This window comes from Rhamphochromis longiceps, linkage group LG14, assembly GCF_057381845.1.
Source record: "Rhamphochromis longiceps isolate RC_006_pf linkage group LG14, R_longiceps_female_GT1.1, whole genome shotgun sequence".
Lineage (NCBI taxonomy): Eukaryota > Metazoa > Chordata > Actinopteri > Cichliformes > Cichlidae > Rhamphochromis > Rhamphochromis longiceps.
In genome coordinates, this window is record NC_140570.1 from 23,210,990 (window position 1) to 23,232,113 (window position 21,124).

The 21,124-nt window shown below is 40.2% G+C and overlaps 1 protein-coding gene across 1 annotated transcript; it reads right to left on the bottom strand.

Moving 5' to 3' along the window:
* Positions 1-4,561: 4,561 nt before the first annotated feature.
* ankk1 (ankyrin repeat and kinase domain containing 1) lies at positions 4,562-13,969 on the bottom strand. Its single transcript, XM_085379782.1, has 9 exons — positions 13,572-13,969; positions 12,622-12,904; positions 12,295-12,446; positions 11,908-11,957; positions 10,966-11,121; positions 10,179-10,303; positions 9,217-9,250; positions 7,411-7,651; positions 4,562-6,665 (listed from the first exon to the last, which is right to left on the bottom strand). The coding sequence occupies exons 1-9, from the start codon at positions 13,754-13,756 to the stop codon at positions 5,624-5,626; spliced, it is 2,268 nt and encodes a 755-aa protein (XP_085235908.1). The 5' UTR covers positions 13,757-13,969; the 3' UTR covers positions 4,562-5,623.
* Between the last annotated feature and the right edge of the window lie 7,155 nt (positions 13,970-21,124).

A 21,124-nucleotide genomic window follows, 5' to 3' on the forward strand; every position in this document is an offset into this window, starting at 1 on the left:
TGTGTCGGGATATAGCCATGTCATGTCCTATCTTGTGCAATGCAGTATACTTGTGTGCTTACATGATGTCTGACAATCCTGCATGCCATGCATGACTTGTACTCAAAAAGGCATGAGATTACCAAACAGCCTGTTGAGACTGACAGGAAGTGAGCAGTCACAATATTGGCTGTCGGTATAAGAACAGTTGTTATTCATCTTATTCATCTGCAGAGATTGAATACAATCTAAACAAGAAGTAAAGAGGTGAAGGTGGGAGGAAATAAAACAGAAACACGCTGTATCTGAGTGATGTTTTACATAACGTAGGCTTTGTGCTACTAGCAGCTTGTCCAAGGAGAGAAATGTTTGGACATTATTATTGTCCAGTGTGTTTGCTTAAAAAGAAAATTCTTTGACAAATTTGGCTATATCCCACTCAACACAGTGAAAATGGTTTAAAATTAAAAATGCAAAAAACAATAAATGTCCCTAAGGACCTCTGAGGGTTGCTTAACATAGGAAATATGTATTTGTGTTATTATTCTGCAGTGCAAAAAAATTCAATATTTGCTATACTTTTTGATACCTTGTAAGTGTTTGCTGTCCCCAAGTCGTTCAGTGCCTTGAAGAGAAAAATGTTTTGCACAATGTCAATAAGACCTTTCTGTCAAGCCCACTGGACTCAGGTGTTGACTTTAACAAAATGACTGAACAGTCTAACTTCAGCTTATGTTCCAACATAAATCATTCCCAGCTGAAATGTTTACCTGACATGCTCTATCAACCCATGACCTTGCCAGGTATTACTTCTATCATTGTTGCTTTGATTATGTATGTCTGGCACACTGCGCTTTGTTATCTAGAACATCAAAATCAGCACGGTTGTTTTTCATGTCATAAACAACACATGGATACTAACACATGTAATCCCCCAGTTTCTTACACAAAATATGCTAGAAATGCTCTTAAAAGACTAAACTACATCATGGACTATAAAATATGTCAGCTTTTCAATACAATACATACACACTCAAAATTAAGACATTTTCTACTTTATATGTCTATTCTGAAGATATCCATTAATTTATTCTTAAACAACAGGGAAACTCTAATGAGCATTTATTTTTTGTTCCTTTGCCTTCTCTATATTAGGACATCTGAATGCAGGAGAGTTTCTTCACATGTATATTCCTGATTGGTTTCAATTACTTGATAAAGGTCATGTGCAATAGAAATTAGAGATCTAATGTAGACCTAATGTAAATACATTCTTATCATTATTATTGTTGTTGTTGTTAAAAAACATTTATATTTCCCATAAATTGCTTATTTTGACAGAAAATCCAACATCCCAGGAATATGAACTTTTGTTTTCTCTAGTTGTCATTGTCCCTTGAAGTGAATCTCATATAATCAAACTCATTGTCCTTCCCATCATTCCATTAAAGTCTGGAGAATGAAAAACCTACCAATTACTCTCAGGTTATATTGAAATCCTGATGATACACAATGTTCTTTGCTGCTTGTTAAAACCATTTTGTTTCCCAGACTGTTTTGACAATTACATTTAAATGTTTTATTGAGATAATTTTCATTGAGCCAATTTAGACAAGGCTGGGGTAAGAACAATTAAAGAATAGCATATTAATATATGTACAAGAAAAACAAAGTGTATTGTCTTTGTTTGTAACCCCTAATGTAAACCCCCAAGGACAAAACTATATATTTAGATGCTATATTTCTTTTAATCTATCCATTAAAAGCCAATTCAGCAATCTCTAAGAAAGAATAAAAACAAGACATGCATTGTGTAAGTTGGAGAGGGGCAATGCTAGGCTAAAAGCATTGATTAAGATATTTTACATAGCCTGCTGAAAAAAAACATTATTAGAAAGCCAAACAATGGCTAATTACTCTGCACTAATGTGCAAATGATGCTCTTCAGCAGCACTAAAACACTCAAATCACTGCTCAGCCTTATGACTGTTAGTTCTCTTTTTTTCAATATATAGTCTCGAAAAATATTAAACTTTCAATAATGAAATCATTTAACACTCTTTGAACTACAAATAAGTTTGAAGAATAAAATAGGAAACACAGGTCAAATCTATTACTAGAGATGTATTAACTTTACGTTTGAGGGAGATGCTGCTACAGCCTCAAGGGAGTGAAACTTTCCCAAAATTTGATGTACTGAATTATGAAGCATGAGTGTGTGTTGGAAAGTGTAGTTTCATTGCTAGAAAGCAGTGAGCTTAATTAATAACTCATTAATAACAAATCGCAACACTAGGGAAATGAAGCATAAAAGCATAATAGGAATAAACTAGAACAATGAGGTAATAATTCAGTAGTTTTTGGATTATATTACAAAAAATATGAATACACATTTCCATTTTAAAATCTTCAAGGAATCATAATTGGGCATGTTGATTAATTTCTCAGTGTTTCAATGTAAAAGTCACTTTTAATGCAGTCACAGGTATGACTGAAATGCTTCAATTGATAATGTGAAGGATGGTTCACTCAAGTGAAAAACAGCAAGCACTAATGCTCGGTATTTAGACAGGCCGAGGTGGGGTCTTCTCGCAGAGCGAGAGGTCACAGAGAGATCACAGTGCCAAAAAAATGTTTTCTATGTCATCACTCAAAAAATCATCTCCCATGAGGCATGACAGATCACTCACTCAATTATTGTAGCAAGCACCAAAGATGCCTGCTTGCCCCTGCTGAGGCTGCACACCTGGGTCAAAAGACACAGCTGCATCAGTCATGATTGCAGCTGCTTAACACCACGGGGCTCAGCTCAAAGGTGAGTTTAACCCTGCTAAAGAGGGTTCTCTGCAGAGAGCATAATGGCTCTCTTCTGAGAAGCTAAATATACCAAGTAAATGGCCAGATTAATTCATATCATTAAAATAAGAGCTGTGAATGTCAAAGAGTCCTTCTTGGCATCATTTATGCTTTAAAAGTTGGCTAAATATTCTGAACAGTGCATGAGGGGTTAAGGCAGCATAAGACAATGAGATTTAAAAACGTATCAGCAGACTCATATCCACATGATACTATTTGATAAGCTTTTGAAAGCACTAGTATGCAATATTGCAAAGAGTTACACAAAGCCAGTAGAGCCTTTGTTTTGGTGTGAATACATCACCGTGAACTGTTGTCTAGCGTCACTTCAAAGCAATTAGGCCGTGAAGTCTGAGTTTAATTTCGATTAAAACTCCACAAAGTTGTATAACTGCATCACACAAGACATCAGAGCACAGAGGGGAAGAACATCAGAGAATGTTTAATTAAGCTATTGTTCAATTCTCTGTGAATAATATATGTTAAATGAATACATTCACTAAGAAAAAAAGTGGATGAACTATAGCATGCCGCAGTGTGAAGCTAAAGACCACAACAATGCAATTTTCTTCTTTCTCTCTGATGCTGTTGGTGTCTGCGTTAGTGGCAACTTACACGGCATTATCTTCTTCCTGCTGGTCTCCCTATTAGAAAATAAAATTTGTTTAGGTGCCTTCAAACCCAATTAGTGACCAAGATAGAAGGTTTCCAAAGTGTCACTGTACGTGTAAAAAGGTTGAGGCAGAATCATCGATTTAGGTGGGCTTGATTAAAGAAAAGCAAGAGGTTTTTAGGAAGTAGCATCAGAAGACCTGTATAGTTTGTTTCATGTTTTTTTAAATGAATTGTTTGATTTGAATACTAGTAGGACAGAAATGCTGTTAGACAGTTTACACAATGACACAGCTCTGGTTTCCACGGATAAGTGTCATTCACATCTGTTAAATTGTCATCTGACTGTTGACAGTGGATAACAACCACACAAATGTGATTTGCTTTCAATTCTTTAGACATTAAAGGCTCCATACATTTCAAATGTGAATTGCTGCAGTTAAAGGACACTTTCAACTATAATCTGCTTCACATCCAACCCGACCTGAAATAAACAGAACTCTGCAACAGAGATTCTTTCCATAACACAATGCCTGTTTTTCAAACTCTGTTCAATGAAAATAGGGTCAACAATATACTTTACCTTGTTGGGTTTCTGATATAAAACTACATGACATTATAAATTTGGATATAGGAAGGAGGAAAAATCTGTTAAAATCATTAGAAGTTGTTTGCAGGTGTAAATTAAACAAAAATCTTATGGTTTTAAAGTAAAGGATTTGACTGTTTTCTATAGGTTATAGTTTGTATTGAGACTCTAGTATTTTAGTCAAGTGGTTCAAAGCACAGACTGTAATTAAAAGATGGATATAGCGACCATGATGTCACGCATTAGTTAAGGACGTCTCGTTGTGAAACACTAAGCTGTTTGCCTTCGCCTTTACCATCTTGAACATGATGAGCAAGGGGAGGAGTTGTTTTCACAACCAAGAGTGTCGTGTCCCTGCTGGCCAATGGAAAGAATGCACTTCTGGAGGCACCTCTACAGTGGATCCAGGTTTTTAGACTTGAAAAATTTGTCCATCATTTACATAATCTATTGTTTCTAATAGTATATTGGTCAGGTAAAAAGACAAATGACAAGACACAAAGAAAGAAATGGTTTACCCAGTTCTTTTAATGAGCAGGAGAAGAGGACTGATGGTTTCATGCTGTCACGATGTAATCAAAATCAACACAGAAGGAAAATCCACACAAGTAAACAGACAGCACTTAATTTGCTCAGGGTCAGAGATGCTGTGAAGGGGGAAAATAAACTCAGAATAAAATAGCAATTTAAAAATGATACAGCAGACATTCACTTAGCAACATGTTTTAAAGAAAAATCCAAGCTCAGGTTAAATATACCTCTGCTCTGTTCATTTACAGTCATTTGATTCAGCTCAGCTCCTAGCACTACATCTAAGTCAGTCACTGTGGTTCCAGGAAAAACCCTGTGAATGTGTAGGTCAATACAGCTCCCGAAACCATGCATTTCATTTCAATTTAATAAGGTGTCCATGCCATAAACATCAAACCATCTCAAACTCTCAAACAAATCCTAGACCAGTTTTTAGACATGACAATGAGTTCACTGTACTCAAATGACCTTTACAGTTATCACATCTCCATCCGATAGACCACCTTTGCGGTGGAACGGGAGAGTCACATCATGGATGTGCTGCAGACAAATCTGTAACAACTGTGTGATGTTTTCACATCAATGTGAACCAAAATGTCCCAGGAATGTTTCCAGCACCTTGTTGAATCTGTGCCATTAAGAATTAAGGCAGTTCAAACTCAGTAGAAGCAAAGTATACCTAATAAAGTGGCCAGGAGTCAGCTGTAAACACAATAAACACTGATGTCGTGGCAAAGCGTCAGCTAAATTGACAAGCATGATGATACAACACAGGTGTGGAAAATCACAAATAATCCAACCGATTCTAAAAACAGTGTGCGGTTTTGAAGACGCTGTTTTTTTAAGCAAGGACAGCAATGGATTTCTGCTTTCAATTGTGCAATGGTCTGACAACATTCAAAATATAGATGGGTTTGTGAAATTGATTTGGTTTTCTTATGCGTTGCAAAACTGGTCTTTTTTCTGTGAAAAAATCATCAATATCGTGCTTTAAGTTGCCTGATAATCCCTCCTCTATAGTGCAACTTCTCCATTATATTGTCATCCTCATGATAGTTAACATCCATTTTCTAGTAATTCCACTATTTCCAACTTTTCACTCTGCTGAGCTACATTTAAAGCTGTGGATCCAGAAGAATCCAGCAGTGTCCCGTCTGCTCCATTCATCAGTAAAGCTTTTACAATGGGTACACAGCCGTGCTGGGCAGCCAGGTGTAAAGGTGTGGCATTTCCATAATTTAAAGCATTGACATTTGCGCCATGGAATATCAAGTGGAGGACACTTGGAAAACTCACACTTTTACAGGCCACATGTAGTGGTGTCCATCCTTTACTCTCCTCTGTGACATGTGGGTCGGCCTTGGCTGACAAGAGTTTTGCTACCAAATCTGGCTTACTCTGGTGACAGGCCAGGTGTAGTGGAGTCCATCCGTTCTCACCTCTTGCATTTACACAACCACCCTGACTCTCCAGTTGGACCAGTGTTGCTTCATGTCCCTTTAGGGCAGCCAGGTGCATGGGGGTCCATCCCTGGATAGTAGTGGCATCTGGGTTGGCTCCGTTTGACAACAGCTGCCTACATATGCCTGTATGACCCTTCAGAGCAGCCAGGTGAAGTGGAGTATTCCCTTTGCTGTCTGCAATGTCAACAGTCGCTCCACTCTGTATCAACTGTCTGACTACTCTGTTATGGCCTTCCTCGGCTGATAGGTGAAGAGCAGTGCACAGACATTTGTCTGTCGCATTGGGATCTGCTCCATGAGTTAGGAGGAGTTTCACGATACTGAGATGCCCGTAGATGGAGGCCAAGTGGAGCGGTGTCCTCCCGTTTGCCTTCTCCTGTTCTACGACAGCTTCCTGCGATTGTCGCAAAAGCAGCAGCCGCACCACAGTTTCATGTCCATTTTGGCAGGCCAGGTGGAAGGGCATCCAGCCGGTTTTTTCCTGGGCATTGATGACAGCACCTTTGTCCAGCAGGAGTCGAACAGTCCTGTCATCGCCATTTTGAGCTGCAAAATGGAGTGGTGTCCAATCATCCTCATCTCCCAGGCTCCCATCTGCGCCATGTTCCAGCAACAAAGAGATGATGTCATATAGCCTGTTGAAAATAAGTTTCATTGATAGAGTACATTACAACTTAAAAATAAAACAGTCCTACACTTCAGAAAACTACATAATGCCACCTCATCAGGATCAAGACAAGCTTGACTTTGCTTAAAAAACATAAATAGTGGGGAAACGTGGACAAATCACTACATTATACTTTTGCAGTGACCCATGCCTACCAGATGTGGAACAAGAGTCAGAGATATCATGAAGTGCATGTAGTTTTGCAATCAAGCAACTAGAGTAGAGACAATGTTGCAGTTTTCAGGGATGTTTGGGCAATAGTTCAAGCACACTTAATCACTTAGATGATTTTTTGATCTCTGTGCGTGTGAACACTTTGTTGCATACGTGGATAAATACAGTTTCAGGAAATACATGTTTACTGGATATTTATGCCTTTCTACCAATCAATGCATAAATATTTTTGCACAAATGGGATGCCATAAATAATTTTAACATCAAGATTATTATAACATTTCTCAATATTTGTAAGAGTTTTATAGATACGGTATAATAAAAAGACAATGACAGCGATACTGAATCAATCTTTTCCTTTAGTTCTTAGTAAGAAAGCAAAAACTGTATTTCCCTCATTTTCAGTGCTTCTCTTAAACTTTGAAGAGAAGAGCAGGAAATCTGGTAAACCAAGGATCAAAATAGGCAGTTGTTAGCACAGCATTGTCCCTTAGTTGCTTGCAACTGATCTAAGACAACATACATAGGCTTATACATACCTCTGCAGAACAGCAATAAGAAGAGGAGTGTAACCTTTGGCAGTCGTACAGTTGACTTCGGCACCCAGATTCAGGATGTGCTCGACACTCTCTGAATCACCGCTAGCTACTGTGCAGTGAAGGAGTGTCTTTTTGCCGGAAAACTGTGAGGATACGTGTTCCCTTCTCACAGACTTCCTGAAACTGCCAAAGTCTTTTTTTGATAGCATAGAGAGAATGGCCTCCTTGTCATACTGGCCATCTGTTAAATAAAAAGAAATTTGCATTATACAGCTTAGTCTAATGTTAATGTCTCTATTTGAAGCTTTTGTAAGCCAACTTTTAAAGGGATGTAGAGCTTTTGAGTACTAGTGTTGAAGATGCAGTGCTGTGCAAAAGTCATTTTTTAAAGTGGCTTTCTGAAGGTCTTTTATAGTTTTTCTTTGGACATTGGCTGCTTTTTCACCTAATTTCAGTCCAGTCCATGTACCTGACCATTTTAACACTGACCTATGAATCACTCAAGGATATTAAAGAAACCTAACTCAAGGGATGAACCAGTGTTGTGTCTACACTGTATCTTTAAGCACTTTAAGTTCTAAGCCTGTCATCGCAAAAGCAAGAGAACACATTTTAACATGCGTTAAATAGTATTTTTTTACCAAGAAGCAAGTGTGCATTGAGTGTAAGGAGCAGATGGAAGAGAACATGGGGAGGTGGAAGTATAGCTTGAAAGTCAGTAAAAGCAAGATAGAATACATGTGTGAATACATGTGTTGAGCCTTTTTTTGGCCATGTGCAAAGATGCAAATGTCCCAAAAGTTATAAAGTGGATATTCTGGAGGAAGGCTGTTAAAGGTGGAGTGGCTGCTCAGGAAAAAAAGACACAACACGGAGAAGATTCATGGGTATTGTGAAGGCAGACATGCAAAGGGTTAGACTGATGAAAGAAGGACATGAAATGATCCACTGTGGGGAAGTGAGTATCTACAGCCATGTGTAAAACACGGTTTCTGCCTGGATTTCAGTAAGTGGTGTTGGGGACCTTTTTGAAACTGATTAAATTATGCATGCAGAAAAGTAGCATCAGATCCACCATGAGCCACCATGACTTTAACCCCCCATGAAGTAGTCTGAAAATAATCTAATTGCCAGCTTTTATGAGCGTGACTATGGTGCTAAAAAAAATGCCAGTGTGTTTTTTAAAAAATACCTGGACTGAAAAGCACACAATGGAACACAATCAGTGATGGATTGGCCTCCTCAGAGCCCGGACTTCAACATTACTGCAGCAGTGTGGGATCATTTTGATAGAGAAAAGAGAAAAGGCAGCCAACATCCAAAGAAGAGCTCTGAATGACCTACAGGAAGCCTCAAGAACTATTAAATAAATTACAAGAAAGCTGTCTATGAGAGTTCAGGCTGTGTTGAAGAATAGTGATGGTTGATTTTCACGCTTGTTAGAATTGCAGAAACTCTTCAATCTTTTTGCATGAAGTAATGTATTTTCTGGGTAGGTTGTCAGTCATCCAGGTCGTCGTAGTCTGATAATCTAATTATAACAGACTGTAAAAGTGAAAAGCATCCTGACCTATTATTTTAATGTTGTTCGCAACACTGGGTCAAAAGCATCAACAACGCATTACTGTCTCCTCCCCTGAACAACAGCTCCTCCACTCTATTGATTGTATTGACTCTATTTGTCAGTGTGAAAGGTGATGGATTTTTTTTTATGTGACGGCACTGTAAGCATCACTTTTGAAGTGTCAGCCCTGCAAAAATTATATTGAACTGAACATTTCCACCATGCTCTGAGAGCTGGTTTACCTGAAGGAGAGACTGACATCTCGGTATTAGTGATCTAAAATGGAAACAAAAGAAAAGAAAAGAAAACAAAGGTTAATGGTTGTGATATCAGTCATCACAAGTGGCTTACAAGCACAATAATTAGTTATCGCGTGAGCTCCAGAGTTAAACAGAGTAATAAAAACTGACCACATTATTAATCTTATTTACACAGAATATTAGAAAAAATTGTTTGTGTGTGTGTGTGTGTGTGGGGGGGGGGCACGCTATTTCATGCCTTGAAAATTTGTACAGAACTTCAAAGAAGGGACTGAGACCTACCCTAAGCTAGAAAAATCGTTTTAAATTTCCATTCAGTACTACCATGACTTTTATCCTTTTGAAATAATCTGTAGGTTACTAGACTGACTGCCATGAAGCGTCCATATTTTTTCCAGCCATTTTAACCTCTTATCCAGTTTAGGGTCATGGGGGCAGGTGGGTGAGTGGGTTAGAGGTCATCAAAGATAGCCCTTTCAAGTGTTAGTAACGTGTCAGTTTAGAGAATGGTGGTTTTCGTTTTGGCAGTTGTTGTTTTTTAATGACCCAAATTAGTTTGTAGGATTTTTAACCACAGTTGAGGTGGCTGCTGGATGCGTTCTCCACTAACTCTGTTGGTTAATCTTATGATCGATTTTGTTGTTGTTGTTGTTGTTGTTTTGCTTTTGAAGGAGCCGGGGGTGGCAGAAAACACTTGAAAGCAACTGGCTTTGAGGGTAAATCCTACTAAAACTGGCTCCCTTGACTCCCCTGACTTTTCATTTGGTGTAACACAATTGACATTTTAATCGGCCCCAGATGTACATTGTGCTAATTAGCGAACGCTAGTGAACATTATAGTCAAACTTACTATAATACCACTAATCTGCCCTCAAAGCTGGAGTAGATACAGTGCATACAACAGAGCAACTAGAGTGGAGTCTAAAGAGTGGAGTCAAACAAACCTTTTTCACTGATGAGAACAGCCAGGGATAATTTGCTTTCTGATCCGCATCTCCATTTTTGCCACTGTGAATTGGTCCCGGGACCTTAAAGACTTCGCTCAAAGCCTCCGTTTGCTTCACAAAGTCTGCACACAAACAGCAGAAAGAAAATCTTTGAATTGGCCTGTTCAAGTTAATGTAGTCACCAAAACCCAGTGAGGACTGCCCCTCTACAGCATGAATGGTCATCCAGGAATCGCAGGAGAATTATTTCATAGATACGGTACTAATTGTGGAGAGATTTGCGAACACGACAAATTGGACAAGGTGCAGTTTATGAATAAACATGGAGGTGATTTGTATTCATCAGCATGACTTCTCAAGTCATGAGTGTTTCTTTAAACAATGGTGACCCTGCTTCTTATTATGTAAATGATGAAAACCTCATTTGAATGTATGTATTTCACTGAAGCATTATAATGTGTTCCCTGGGAGCACATCATTGACTTTTGACTTTAAAATTACTTGCAAAGCTGAAAGGAACAACTTGACTATTTGTTGTTTATGCATTTATTTTTCTGAGTTCAAACACTGGTCTGATGAAACTGATGTGCACTAGTAATCTTATTAAAATCCGATTGCTGTGGCTCTGCTCTAGATGCTCGAATGCAAAACTGCACGTAGTGCAGGATATCTCTAAATCTTGTTCCACGTCTGGCTAGTAACCTGGACTGCCCTCTCCAACAAGTTTTACATTTAAAACATTTAAATTCATAAGAAAAAGCCCAAAAGCATCCTTTTGCCGCACCTGAAAACGGTGGCCTCTTCCTGTGATCATCGTCCCAGCACTGCTTCATGATGCTGATCATCTGTTCACACTCAGGAGGCCTCTGATCGGGTATCATAGTCACACAGGGCCTCTTCCCCTGCGACACCTGTAAGAGCACTGTGGTCACACTGCAACCTGCATCCAGATTTAGATGTAGATGAGCACATGCAGTAAGCAGTGAATGGAGCAAAGTGAACCTACTTGTTTGATGGCTTTTTTCAAAGTGTGTGTAGGGCACTGAGCCAAAGTATTCATTTGGGAGAGTGTAATTTTCTTCTTCTACAAATGATTCCTCTGATTATCCCTCTAATGTTTAAGTTCTCACATAAAAATAGCCACACTTTTAACCTCAAAATCCGATTATTTTTCTCTAAAACATTGTGGTTATGAATCCTTAGTGGCTTATTATCAATGTGGTATTGGTCTAGACATACCAAATGAATCATTGTGCTTTTAACATGTTTGTGGGTTTGTGCGTCATTACCATACTAAGCTTACAGACAGTTACTGTCGATATGCCAAGTTAAGATAACAACCTCTTGGCTTTGACTTTACTTTGAAAGCAGTATAAAGTTGATCTAATTCTGTAGGAAGACATCTGGCTTTTCTAACTCGTCTGACTTGCCACTTCAAAATCTTCACAGACAATTGTTTTCTCAGAAGGAAATGTCTAATAATGGAATCATGAGTACTAATTAAGCCAGTTTACCCCAAAGCTCATTTTGGTGACATGTTTTAAAGCTTCTGCGAGTTTTGTTTCATATGTTTCACAATGTTATTCACATCATTTAAGAACTATTTCTAAAAACACTGAAATGAAATCCCTTCATGTTTATGCAGTGTTACATAATTCCTTTCTAAAGAAACGCCTATTAATCATGGAATGAAGATGGGATTCATTTCAAATGAATAATTTCCTACCTGCATACGGTTTCTGTTGTGTCAGAATTTCCCACATCACAATTCCAAAGCTGCAAATCAAAGCAGAAGGAAGCACTTCAGTCCTGGCGTTCTCATTTTGGCATACTGTGTATTCATTGAACTTTGTGGATGTCCTCCTCACACATAAAAGGCATTGAAAGCTCTTTTTTGTTCAATGAAAAGCTTTTCAGCAATGAAAAATAAATAAATAAAAGTGCAAAAACGAGTGAGTGATATACATCTAATATGTCCCTCTGACTTCTGAAAGATTAAAGTATATATATTGTACAGCAAGGTTACACTGTGTGAAGTGTGAACTGTGCGCTGAATCAGAAAAAAAGCTGTGATTCTGATGGTGCAATTTCAAAAACACCCTTGGCAAGTCACCTGTAAACATCAAAGGTAGTTCCTGGAGGATCGGGGGAGTGAGTGAAGGTCTCTGGAGGAATGTAACTTATGTTCCCTCTAGCAGCCAGACGCTCCATGAACAAGGTCTTGTTCATGCCCTCCTCCCAGTGGATTAAACCAAAATCTGAAATCTTAGTGAAAAAAACCACACATACACACACACACACACACACACACACACACACACACACACACACACACACACACAAAACAAGAATAAGACAATGTTATCGAATTAAAATAGAGCGCTCTGCAGAGCTCAGAATAAGCCAGGAGTTCATTTTAAGTTTCCAGAAGTTTACTGACCTTGATGTGGAGATGATCGTCCACAAGGATATTGGAAGTCTTCAGGTTAAGATGGAGTAGTGGAGGTTTCATGCTGTGAAGGAAATTCATGCCCAAGGAGGTCTCATGAATCATCTGAAACTTCTTCGGCCACATCAAACTGTGACTGGCTAGAAGATTGTTCAGGGACCCATTACTCATGTACTCCATCACAAGTGCAGTCACTTCACTGCACATGCCATATATGGGAATTATGTACTTGAATTTCAATTTGGCTATGCTGGACACCTCCTCTATTATTTTCCTGGAATAGAAAAAAAAGGCTGTGATTTTATTCGAATTTTGAACTTTGACCACTGGAAATGTTTTCTGTGAAAAACATCAAAAGTAGATGTGGTGAGAGCGATGGATACAATGAATCCAATAGTTTTTGTACAATTCAAGATGAAGTCCGAGTCCAATAAGCATTACCAAATGTTAGTTTAATCTTGAATTTGTTCCAGTTCACTGATATTTGCCTTGGACAATATACTGTTTACCTTTTTTAGAATAGGTAGTGATGAATCTCTTGGCTTAAGCCATGTTAATTCTGTAGTTGGTTAATGTTTAACTAATACATATTCACCAATCAGTTGTCATGTCTGGTTCAGAGGAGCAGAAATGTGTGTGATTAATCATAGCTGTGTTGTAACAAGTCCACGTGGTGTTTCACATTGCATTGTTCTGTACAGCCGTTACACTCCTACTGCCAAGTCTAAGTGCTCCCTGTTGCCTGTGATGGTGTTAATTTAGGCCTTCAGAGAGTGCGTGGTGCTATAATATAGTGGGGTGGGATTCGTTGAAAGCTTTGTCATATTACAATAAGATATCCTGGCATCGCAAATGCTAATTAAACGATAAGCTGTGGGCCTTTCCTTTCTATAGACCCAATATTCTTCAAAGTATTCTAACAATTATAACTTAGTTCCCACCTGTAAAAGTTGTTTCCACACAAGGTTGTGTCAAACGTTTTCAACGCACAGTTTTCCCGCCAGAGCTTGACCTTGACCTGGTACACCTCACCAGATTTGCATTTAGCCACCTTGATCCAGTCAGCCTCAAAATCATCCTTCTGGAAGTTCCTGAACTGCCCAGGAGCTCGGTCAAGGCGATCCATGAATGCAAAGCTCCTCTCTCACACAACCCCTCAAAACAATCTCAGTCTCTAATCCTTCACATCAACAGGGTTTATCTTCCAGATCAACATTGATGAGCAGCACCGCAGGAGCTTGTGTCTCACACAGGGAGAGAAAAAGCCCAAGAACACAGACTCACTTTAAAATAAGTGGAGCTAGCTGTGTGGAAGTTACGAGGAGTGACATCCAAACTAAACTACACTCCAGATCTGTGGGCGGAGCTGAGCTGAGTTGTAGAACTTGTTTGCTCTGCAATGCTGCAAAGCTGGTTTTTAGCAGCCGAGACTGCTGTCATTGCTTTCGGTCAATAGTGAAAGAACTTTTTCTTTCTCCTCTGATGCCAAGTTGCGATAATTTTTACATGCCAGTGCACTCATGTTATACCATTCTGTTTAGTGTGTCTGTCAAAACACTAAAACCACCAGAAGTAAGGTGAATGAGACTGAACACATCACTGCAGTGGTCTGCTGGGGGACCTGCGGGTCAAAGAGGTGGTTTTATTATTATGGCTGATCACAGTAACCTTACTGGCTCATGATCCATTCACTTTAACAAGGCACACCACTGACACATATAGTTGAATGGCTCAGTTGCAATCTGAGTTGAAGGATATGCCCATTATTAACACACACACACACACACACACACACACACACACACACACACACACACACACACACACACACACACACACACACACACACACATACACACACAGAAAGCTTTCACATTCTGCTTGCTTGTGCTTTTATTTAGAGTTCACTCTCCTGCACTGGTGTTCTTATGCCTGTGTGCCTGTGTGTCAGGTTGCTCAGACATCAGTGCTTCCAAGGCGTCTGCAGGTCCCAGTCCACTGTTGCATAAGAGACACTGATTAGACGATATTCAACAGCTCTGCCACTCAGCCTGAATCTCACGCTCCACCTCTCCTCCTAAAATCTGAGCCAAAACCACACCTGAGTACTACAATCAGTTTTTTTTTTTTTTTTTTTTTTTTTTTTTTAATAAATAGGACAGGGGGAATGAATGAGAGAGAGAGGGGGAGAGAAAAAAAGAAAACCAAAGGGGAGAAGAGACGGTGAGAAGGGGGGGGGAAGAGAGACAAAAAAAACAAAACAAAAAAAACAAAACAAAAAAAAAAAAAAAAAAAAAAAAAAAAAAAAAAAAACTCCTGGGTCACCTGTATGGAGAAAAAAACAAACAAACAAACAAACAGAGGAGACAGCAAACAACAAAGAGCAACATAATAATAGAGAAAACAAAGCACCATCACAATAAACTAGCTAGTCATAGATATCAGTATTTACTAAGTAATAAACGATATTGTGCAGCACGCAAGATAGACAGCGCACAGTGTGCTTTGAGGCAGCAGCCAAGAAAGCTTTAGTCCGCGTCTGTGAATACCCATGTGTGCATACCTGTGTGGATCAGCATGCTTGCATTTCAAAGGTTTCTCCATGTAATGATCTGCTAGGGAGTGTGGGGGGGCCTCAGCCCCGTCCTCCAGGGTGTGAAGCGGGTATGGAGGAGATCAAAACTCCAGACATCCAGAGGCCCCCAGAACACAAGAGACCATGGAAGACCAACAGAGGGGCAGCCGCGCCACTGTTCCAGTAAGAGCTGAGGAGAGTCCCAGATGAGGGCTCACTCAGCAGCCGCGGAGCAGAAGCCAGGGGGGGTTGCAGTGACGCGCCCGTGAGCTCCGCCGGCCCCCAGCTGCGCCTGAGTGACCGAGCCCTAGGCCGAGAGGCCGGGGGCACCCCACCTCCAAAGGGGGCCCGAGCGAGCCCCAGGCCCCAGGCCCCGACAAGCGGCCGCCAAGGAGTGAGCCGGTGTGTACCCGGACGCCCACCCCCAGACACAAAGAACCACCAACACACCGACACCTGAGGGAGTCCGCCACCGGCAGGGGAAGTGGTGGTGGGTGGAGATAGGCCTCCAAACCTTGGAGGGCCTGAGGTGTCCCCAGAGAGGTGGCGTCTGATACCCAACCTGACATATAGACACAGACATACAGGCACACACAGACACAAACATCCATTCCCACCCTCATGCTCTCATATGCACTCACTCCACACTCAACCAACGTGGAGACAGACATAAAGAGACGCTGTACACACAATCACACTCCCCAAGCGTACTCTACAATCCGGGTCTAGGTACCCTTGCCCCTGGAGGGGGGAATTGCACCCAGACCCAGGTGGTGTTACCCTTTTCCCTGCGGTGGGGAGAGGCAGACCACCCCGACTCCGCAGCAGCAGGGAGGCCCCACACCCCAGACCGCAGTCGGACGGCCAACTCCTCCTACTAGCCCTCCCGCTCCAGCAGGCCGCAGAGAATGGGGGTGGGAGAAGACTCCAAACCTCCCTCCACCCGCTCATTGTAGTGTTGATGCATATGTGTTCTAAGGTGCAATTAAAACCCAGGAGGGCATGGAGCTACCTGCCAAGGAGCAGCAGGTAAGCGCATAGTCCCTCCTGCTAACCCTCAATGACTAAGTGTATTTAAAATTGCTTGCTTGTGCTTTTATTTAGAGTTCACTCTCCTGCACTGGTGTTCTTATGCCTGTGTGCCTGTGTGTCAGGTTGCTCAGACATCAGTGCTTCCAAGGCGTCTGCAGGTCCCAGTCCACTGTTGCATAAGAGACACTGATTAGACGATATTCAACAGCTCTGCCACTCAGCCTGAATCTCACGCTCCACCTCTCCTCCTAAAATCTGAGCCAAAACCACACCTGAGTACTACAATCAGTTTTTAAGATCAATAACCCATCAGAACCCCCTACAGTAATGTAATCTGGTGGCTCTGCTTTGCCTTGGGAATGGTTTGACTCAATTTTTCCCCTTAGCAGGGAGGCTCAATGCAACTGCAACTCAGACAAGGTTGATGGGAGTGTTCTCTTCAAATTGATGATGCCTCCATCCATATGATGTACGGCATTGATTGAATAGCTGTGATAGCTATGAAAATTTTGTCGTTATAGACATACTAGACAGTGCTCTGTACTGCCACCATAAAAAGACTAATTGAGGGAATGTGTTTTCAAAAAATGTTATTCATTGTTCCTGCAGAGCTCCAAAGATTTGAACAATCATTTTGACACACACTGACCCTGGAGCTGTTTCGGCAGCATGTGGTGGCCCAGCACCTGGAAAATCTCATCTAACTCATCTAGTAGGCGACGTTTTGTCACAAAGCTCTACTCTCTTTTTTTAAAGCTTATTCTTTGTTCAGGCACTTATTTTTTAGTTATTCATTTGTTTTTTAATGTGTTGGGCACTGAACTGCACGCCAGCTGGTTTCTCTGAGATTAGATGTGAAATCAAAGACGGTGTGCAAACACATTAGCAAACACCTTGTCTTTGTATGAACTTCAAGTAGAGGACACAAAGTGACTGTCAAAATAAGAAATAATATAAAAAGTTTGAAAACAGTCATAGTCATAAGAACATGATGTGTTTCTCATTTAAAGTTCAAAATTACCTGAAACTGTGTGGAAAATTGACTGAATAACTTTAGAAATCTTTGAGCATTCATTATGTGTAAGCATCCACTACCACAAAACAATCAAGATCATCGTTTTACCTACACCTTACCCTCAGCCTAGCTGGTTTTCCTGCCACAGTTTAAGACACAGAGATGCAGAGAAAATGAAATAAGAAAGACTTTGACCTGGTAGAGTCTTATTGTTTTCTGCATACAAGAAGAAGGACATCATTTCAATTACATTGTGCCTCTATCTTCGTTAAGGCTGGAATGAGGCACAGCATTGCTTCATTCTATGGAGCTGGTCATAGAGTTAATTTAGCATATTCCAAATGTATCAATAATCCTTAATAATGAATTGTAAATTTAGCAGCATGTGATAATAGTGCACAGGCACTATTATCTGTGAACCCATTTCCTCTCCCAATCTTTCACAACATTTATCGTGAAGGATTGGGAGCCTTACATTTTCTAATTATGTATTTCCATCTTTCTGCATCATTAAAGCGGGCTGTTCCTTAAGAGAAAAGATTTAACTGCCCGGCTTATGCAAAAGGATTACGGTAATAGAAAGCTCATTCAGGAAGATGAGAAAACAAAGACGTCCTCTACCTTCTCTTCTATTCCCACCTGCTGTTCTGGTTTATAGGCTCATTCAGTTATACTCCACCACCATTCAACCCCCTTTAGAGCTAAATTTATCTTGGGACATGAGGTTTTGTTGCGGTGTTAACTATAGTGATGAACTCCCACATACATTTATAGACACACACACACATATATAAATGATTCCTGTGGGTCCCTGGTAGCTTTGGTACTCATTTGGGCCGTCTCCTTTGGGTTTCTTGATTCCCATATAGCAAATTTAGAATAAATATGGTTCCCTTGAGAGCAAAAGTCCAGCAAAAATTCCCAGTTGTCTGCAACTCTCTCTGTGAAGTCTATCTCTTATTGTGTGTGTTTTTGTCTTACTTTTTACACAACACATATAAATGTGATTCATCAGGTTCTCTATGCATAATGCACATCTTATGAGAGACCAACCACAGCCCAGCATTCTGCTGTCATTTCATCCTCTGAGCTAGCTTTTTGTTCAGGCTTTCATTTGTGAGACATGGTTAGAATTTTTTGGTTAATAATTCTACTTCTAAAGGATTTTCCCTTCCCGGCTCCTTTTAAATCTGTCAGCTCTCCCTGCAGGGATGCAGAGCGCATGTGGAACACATCTACAGGGTCACATTCATTTAGACATGTCCTATTGATTATATGTTTATTTTGCAAAGCCCAAAATGGGATAATCTCTAACTATATTATTGTGAGGCTTTACAAGATTATAGATTCATTATTTCTGCAGAGCACTATCAAAGGGCATTGTGGTGAGCTGTGAATGCCGTTGCACTCATATATAGGAAGACATGAGCAGAATTAATAATTTAATGATATGAAAGATCTTCACTTAATACAAGGTCACATTTGTTTTATTTTGACAGCATATCTTCTTCCACAAAGACCAGAAAGGCTGTTTTCATCACAGGCATAAAATATGCCCTGCTTAGATATATTTTTTTTATTCTGCAGATGGCTAAAGTGTCAACCCCTCAACTCAAGTCCTAACTACCCAATCACTTTCATTCATCCTACAGAGACGGGTGCAATAATAAATGAATTTAACATTCACTGACAGCCACAGCGTCATGCCTCACTAACTAGCACTATTATTTAGGAGAGACTCATGGATTGATGTTCTAGTGTAAAGCAGGCATCCGTGATAAGATTTCAGATAGGCTACCTGAGGGTGGAAGTCTGTCTTCATTGATGGAACCCACATCTTTAGCTCAGCAAATGGCATTAGCAAGCTCCACCACACCCGGTAAGCTGACTGGTTAGAGCTAAAGGGTTTTCGTCCTCTAATGGCTAACAAGCTTAACTCCAGCATTTCTTATTAATATTCTGTGAACACAGACGCCACCACTGGACTAGAACATTGCTGGGCCTCTCAAGAGCATCATTTTTTACTCATTATTTATTTCTACAGAATAATAAATATTGTCACAATGTTTAAAAAAAAAAAAAAAAGGAATAATATAATGGTTACCAAAAAAGAGTCAGACTGAAAAACTGTGAAATAATTATTTATCCTTTGTATAGTGGTTCAAAATCTGAGGGTGCAGTAATTTAGTAGTGTTTCAAATTTAAATCCCATATAATATAAAGCAGGGTCTGTTTCGATTTGCCTAGATCAGCCAAAGTCAAGAGTCATTCTGCACACTGTGCTGTGGCCTACTTAAAACCTGAGAAAATCCCATGGAGCTCACCTAAAAAAAGAAAGTGATGTATATTTTGGAAAATTGTATTCAAAAAACATGAATAACACAGGCTGTTGACTATGTTTTTCGTAATGCTACCCAGTCATATTCAAAGTGACCCACCTGACCCTAACATCCATTTAAAAGCAGCACATTCTGGTCAGGTTAATATCACAAACTGACCATCTCCTAATACCAGTTTTAATTCACTTTTTACATTAATAAATAAATGTTTATACACCTCTAACTCTACACATGTGAGTAATTTCAAACTGAATTACTGTGGCTTACCTGCAGTAACTTCACCAGCAGTGCCCACCCCACACTGTGGGAATCACTGGCCTAGGCACACACAAAGTAACATATAATTTACTTATTGTTTGGACTTTGATTTAAAGGTATATTATGTAAATTCTGATACCATTAGTTAAAAAAACATGTCTGCTAGTGCATGAAAGTGGGAGCACAGGAGTTGTTGTCTTCGCCAATGTGTCATATTTTGGCTTAAAATGGACTCAAGGAGCAAGCTGGTTAATATTTAGGGGCAGCTGGTAATTGGCTGGGGAGGATGGTTTATCAGGGACGCGACCAGGAGCCCTGCCAGAAGAAGAGAGAAAGTGTTAACAGCAGCCAAGATCAATTGAACAAGACATTGCAGACTTCTTTAATTAAGTTCCACTATCTTCTTTTTGGTCTTATGAATAAAGTTTCCAGAGATGTTCACGGCTGGTAGGCCAAAATCCAAATCAGACCAGGGGTGCAGGGAATGGTGTTCAGGCAGGTGGAAAGCAGGTAAATCCATTCCTATCCAAGGAAAGGAAGTGACTGATTGAAGCAGGCGAGAGTAGCTGGAGGTGTTTGAAATATTCTTCAGGTAGGTTGCGATTCAGATTTACAGGACAGGCTCCAGAAAGGAGATGACAAAACTGGGTTGCGAAGGAAAAAGCACAAACACTAAATGTAGCAGGGAGGGACTTATTATAATTATCATTATGATCATCATCATCATCAATCACCGGCCAGGATTTGAAGACCAGCTCTAGCCTCCACTCTTCGCCAGATGGTCTGCTACCTCACGGTGGGAAATCAGCTCATATAATATTGCTTAATGTTCATGTTCCTCCTCATGTTATTTTAACATGATTTTCTCCCTGCATCTTCAGTATCCACGCTCTAGGTTCAATACTCACCTGTCTCTCACCATGTCTTCCAGTGCTGGTCAACTCAGTCTTCATGTTTCTTACTTGTCTGCTCTCCTGCCTGCAACAATCCTCCGGACAGGAAAAATGTTGTACATCTTGGCTACTCACTCCTTGACTCTCTCGGACACTCACCTAGCTGCCTCCCCTGTTTCATGTGCGTCACACATGAAACAGATATTCCCATTAACTTTTACACTGAATCCGTCAAATCAGATCTTCATAGATTAGAATTGGAAATTTATATTTTGTCCACAAATAGTGGCATAGTTGCAACATGACATAGGTCATGTCATGGTCACAGGGAGATTACCATCGTATTTTTCCTGAAGTCTGACTGACATATTTAGCAGCAGTG

Coding starts and splice junctions, on each gene's coding strand:
- ankk1 (XM_085379782.1), bottom strand. CDS start 13,756: ATGGATCGCCTTGACCGAGCTCCTGGGCAGTTCAGGAACTTCCAGAAG. Junction 11,122..11,907: donor ACAACAGAAACCGTATGCAG/GTAGGAAATTAT, acceptor ATCTGGATGCAG/GTTGCAGTGTGACCACAGTG. Junction 9,251..10,178: donor TGTTCTCATCAGTGAAAAAG/GTTTGTTTGACT, acceptor TTTCCATTTTAG/ATCACTAATACCGAGATGTC.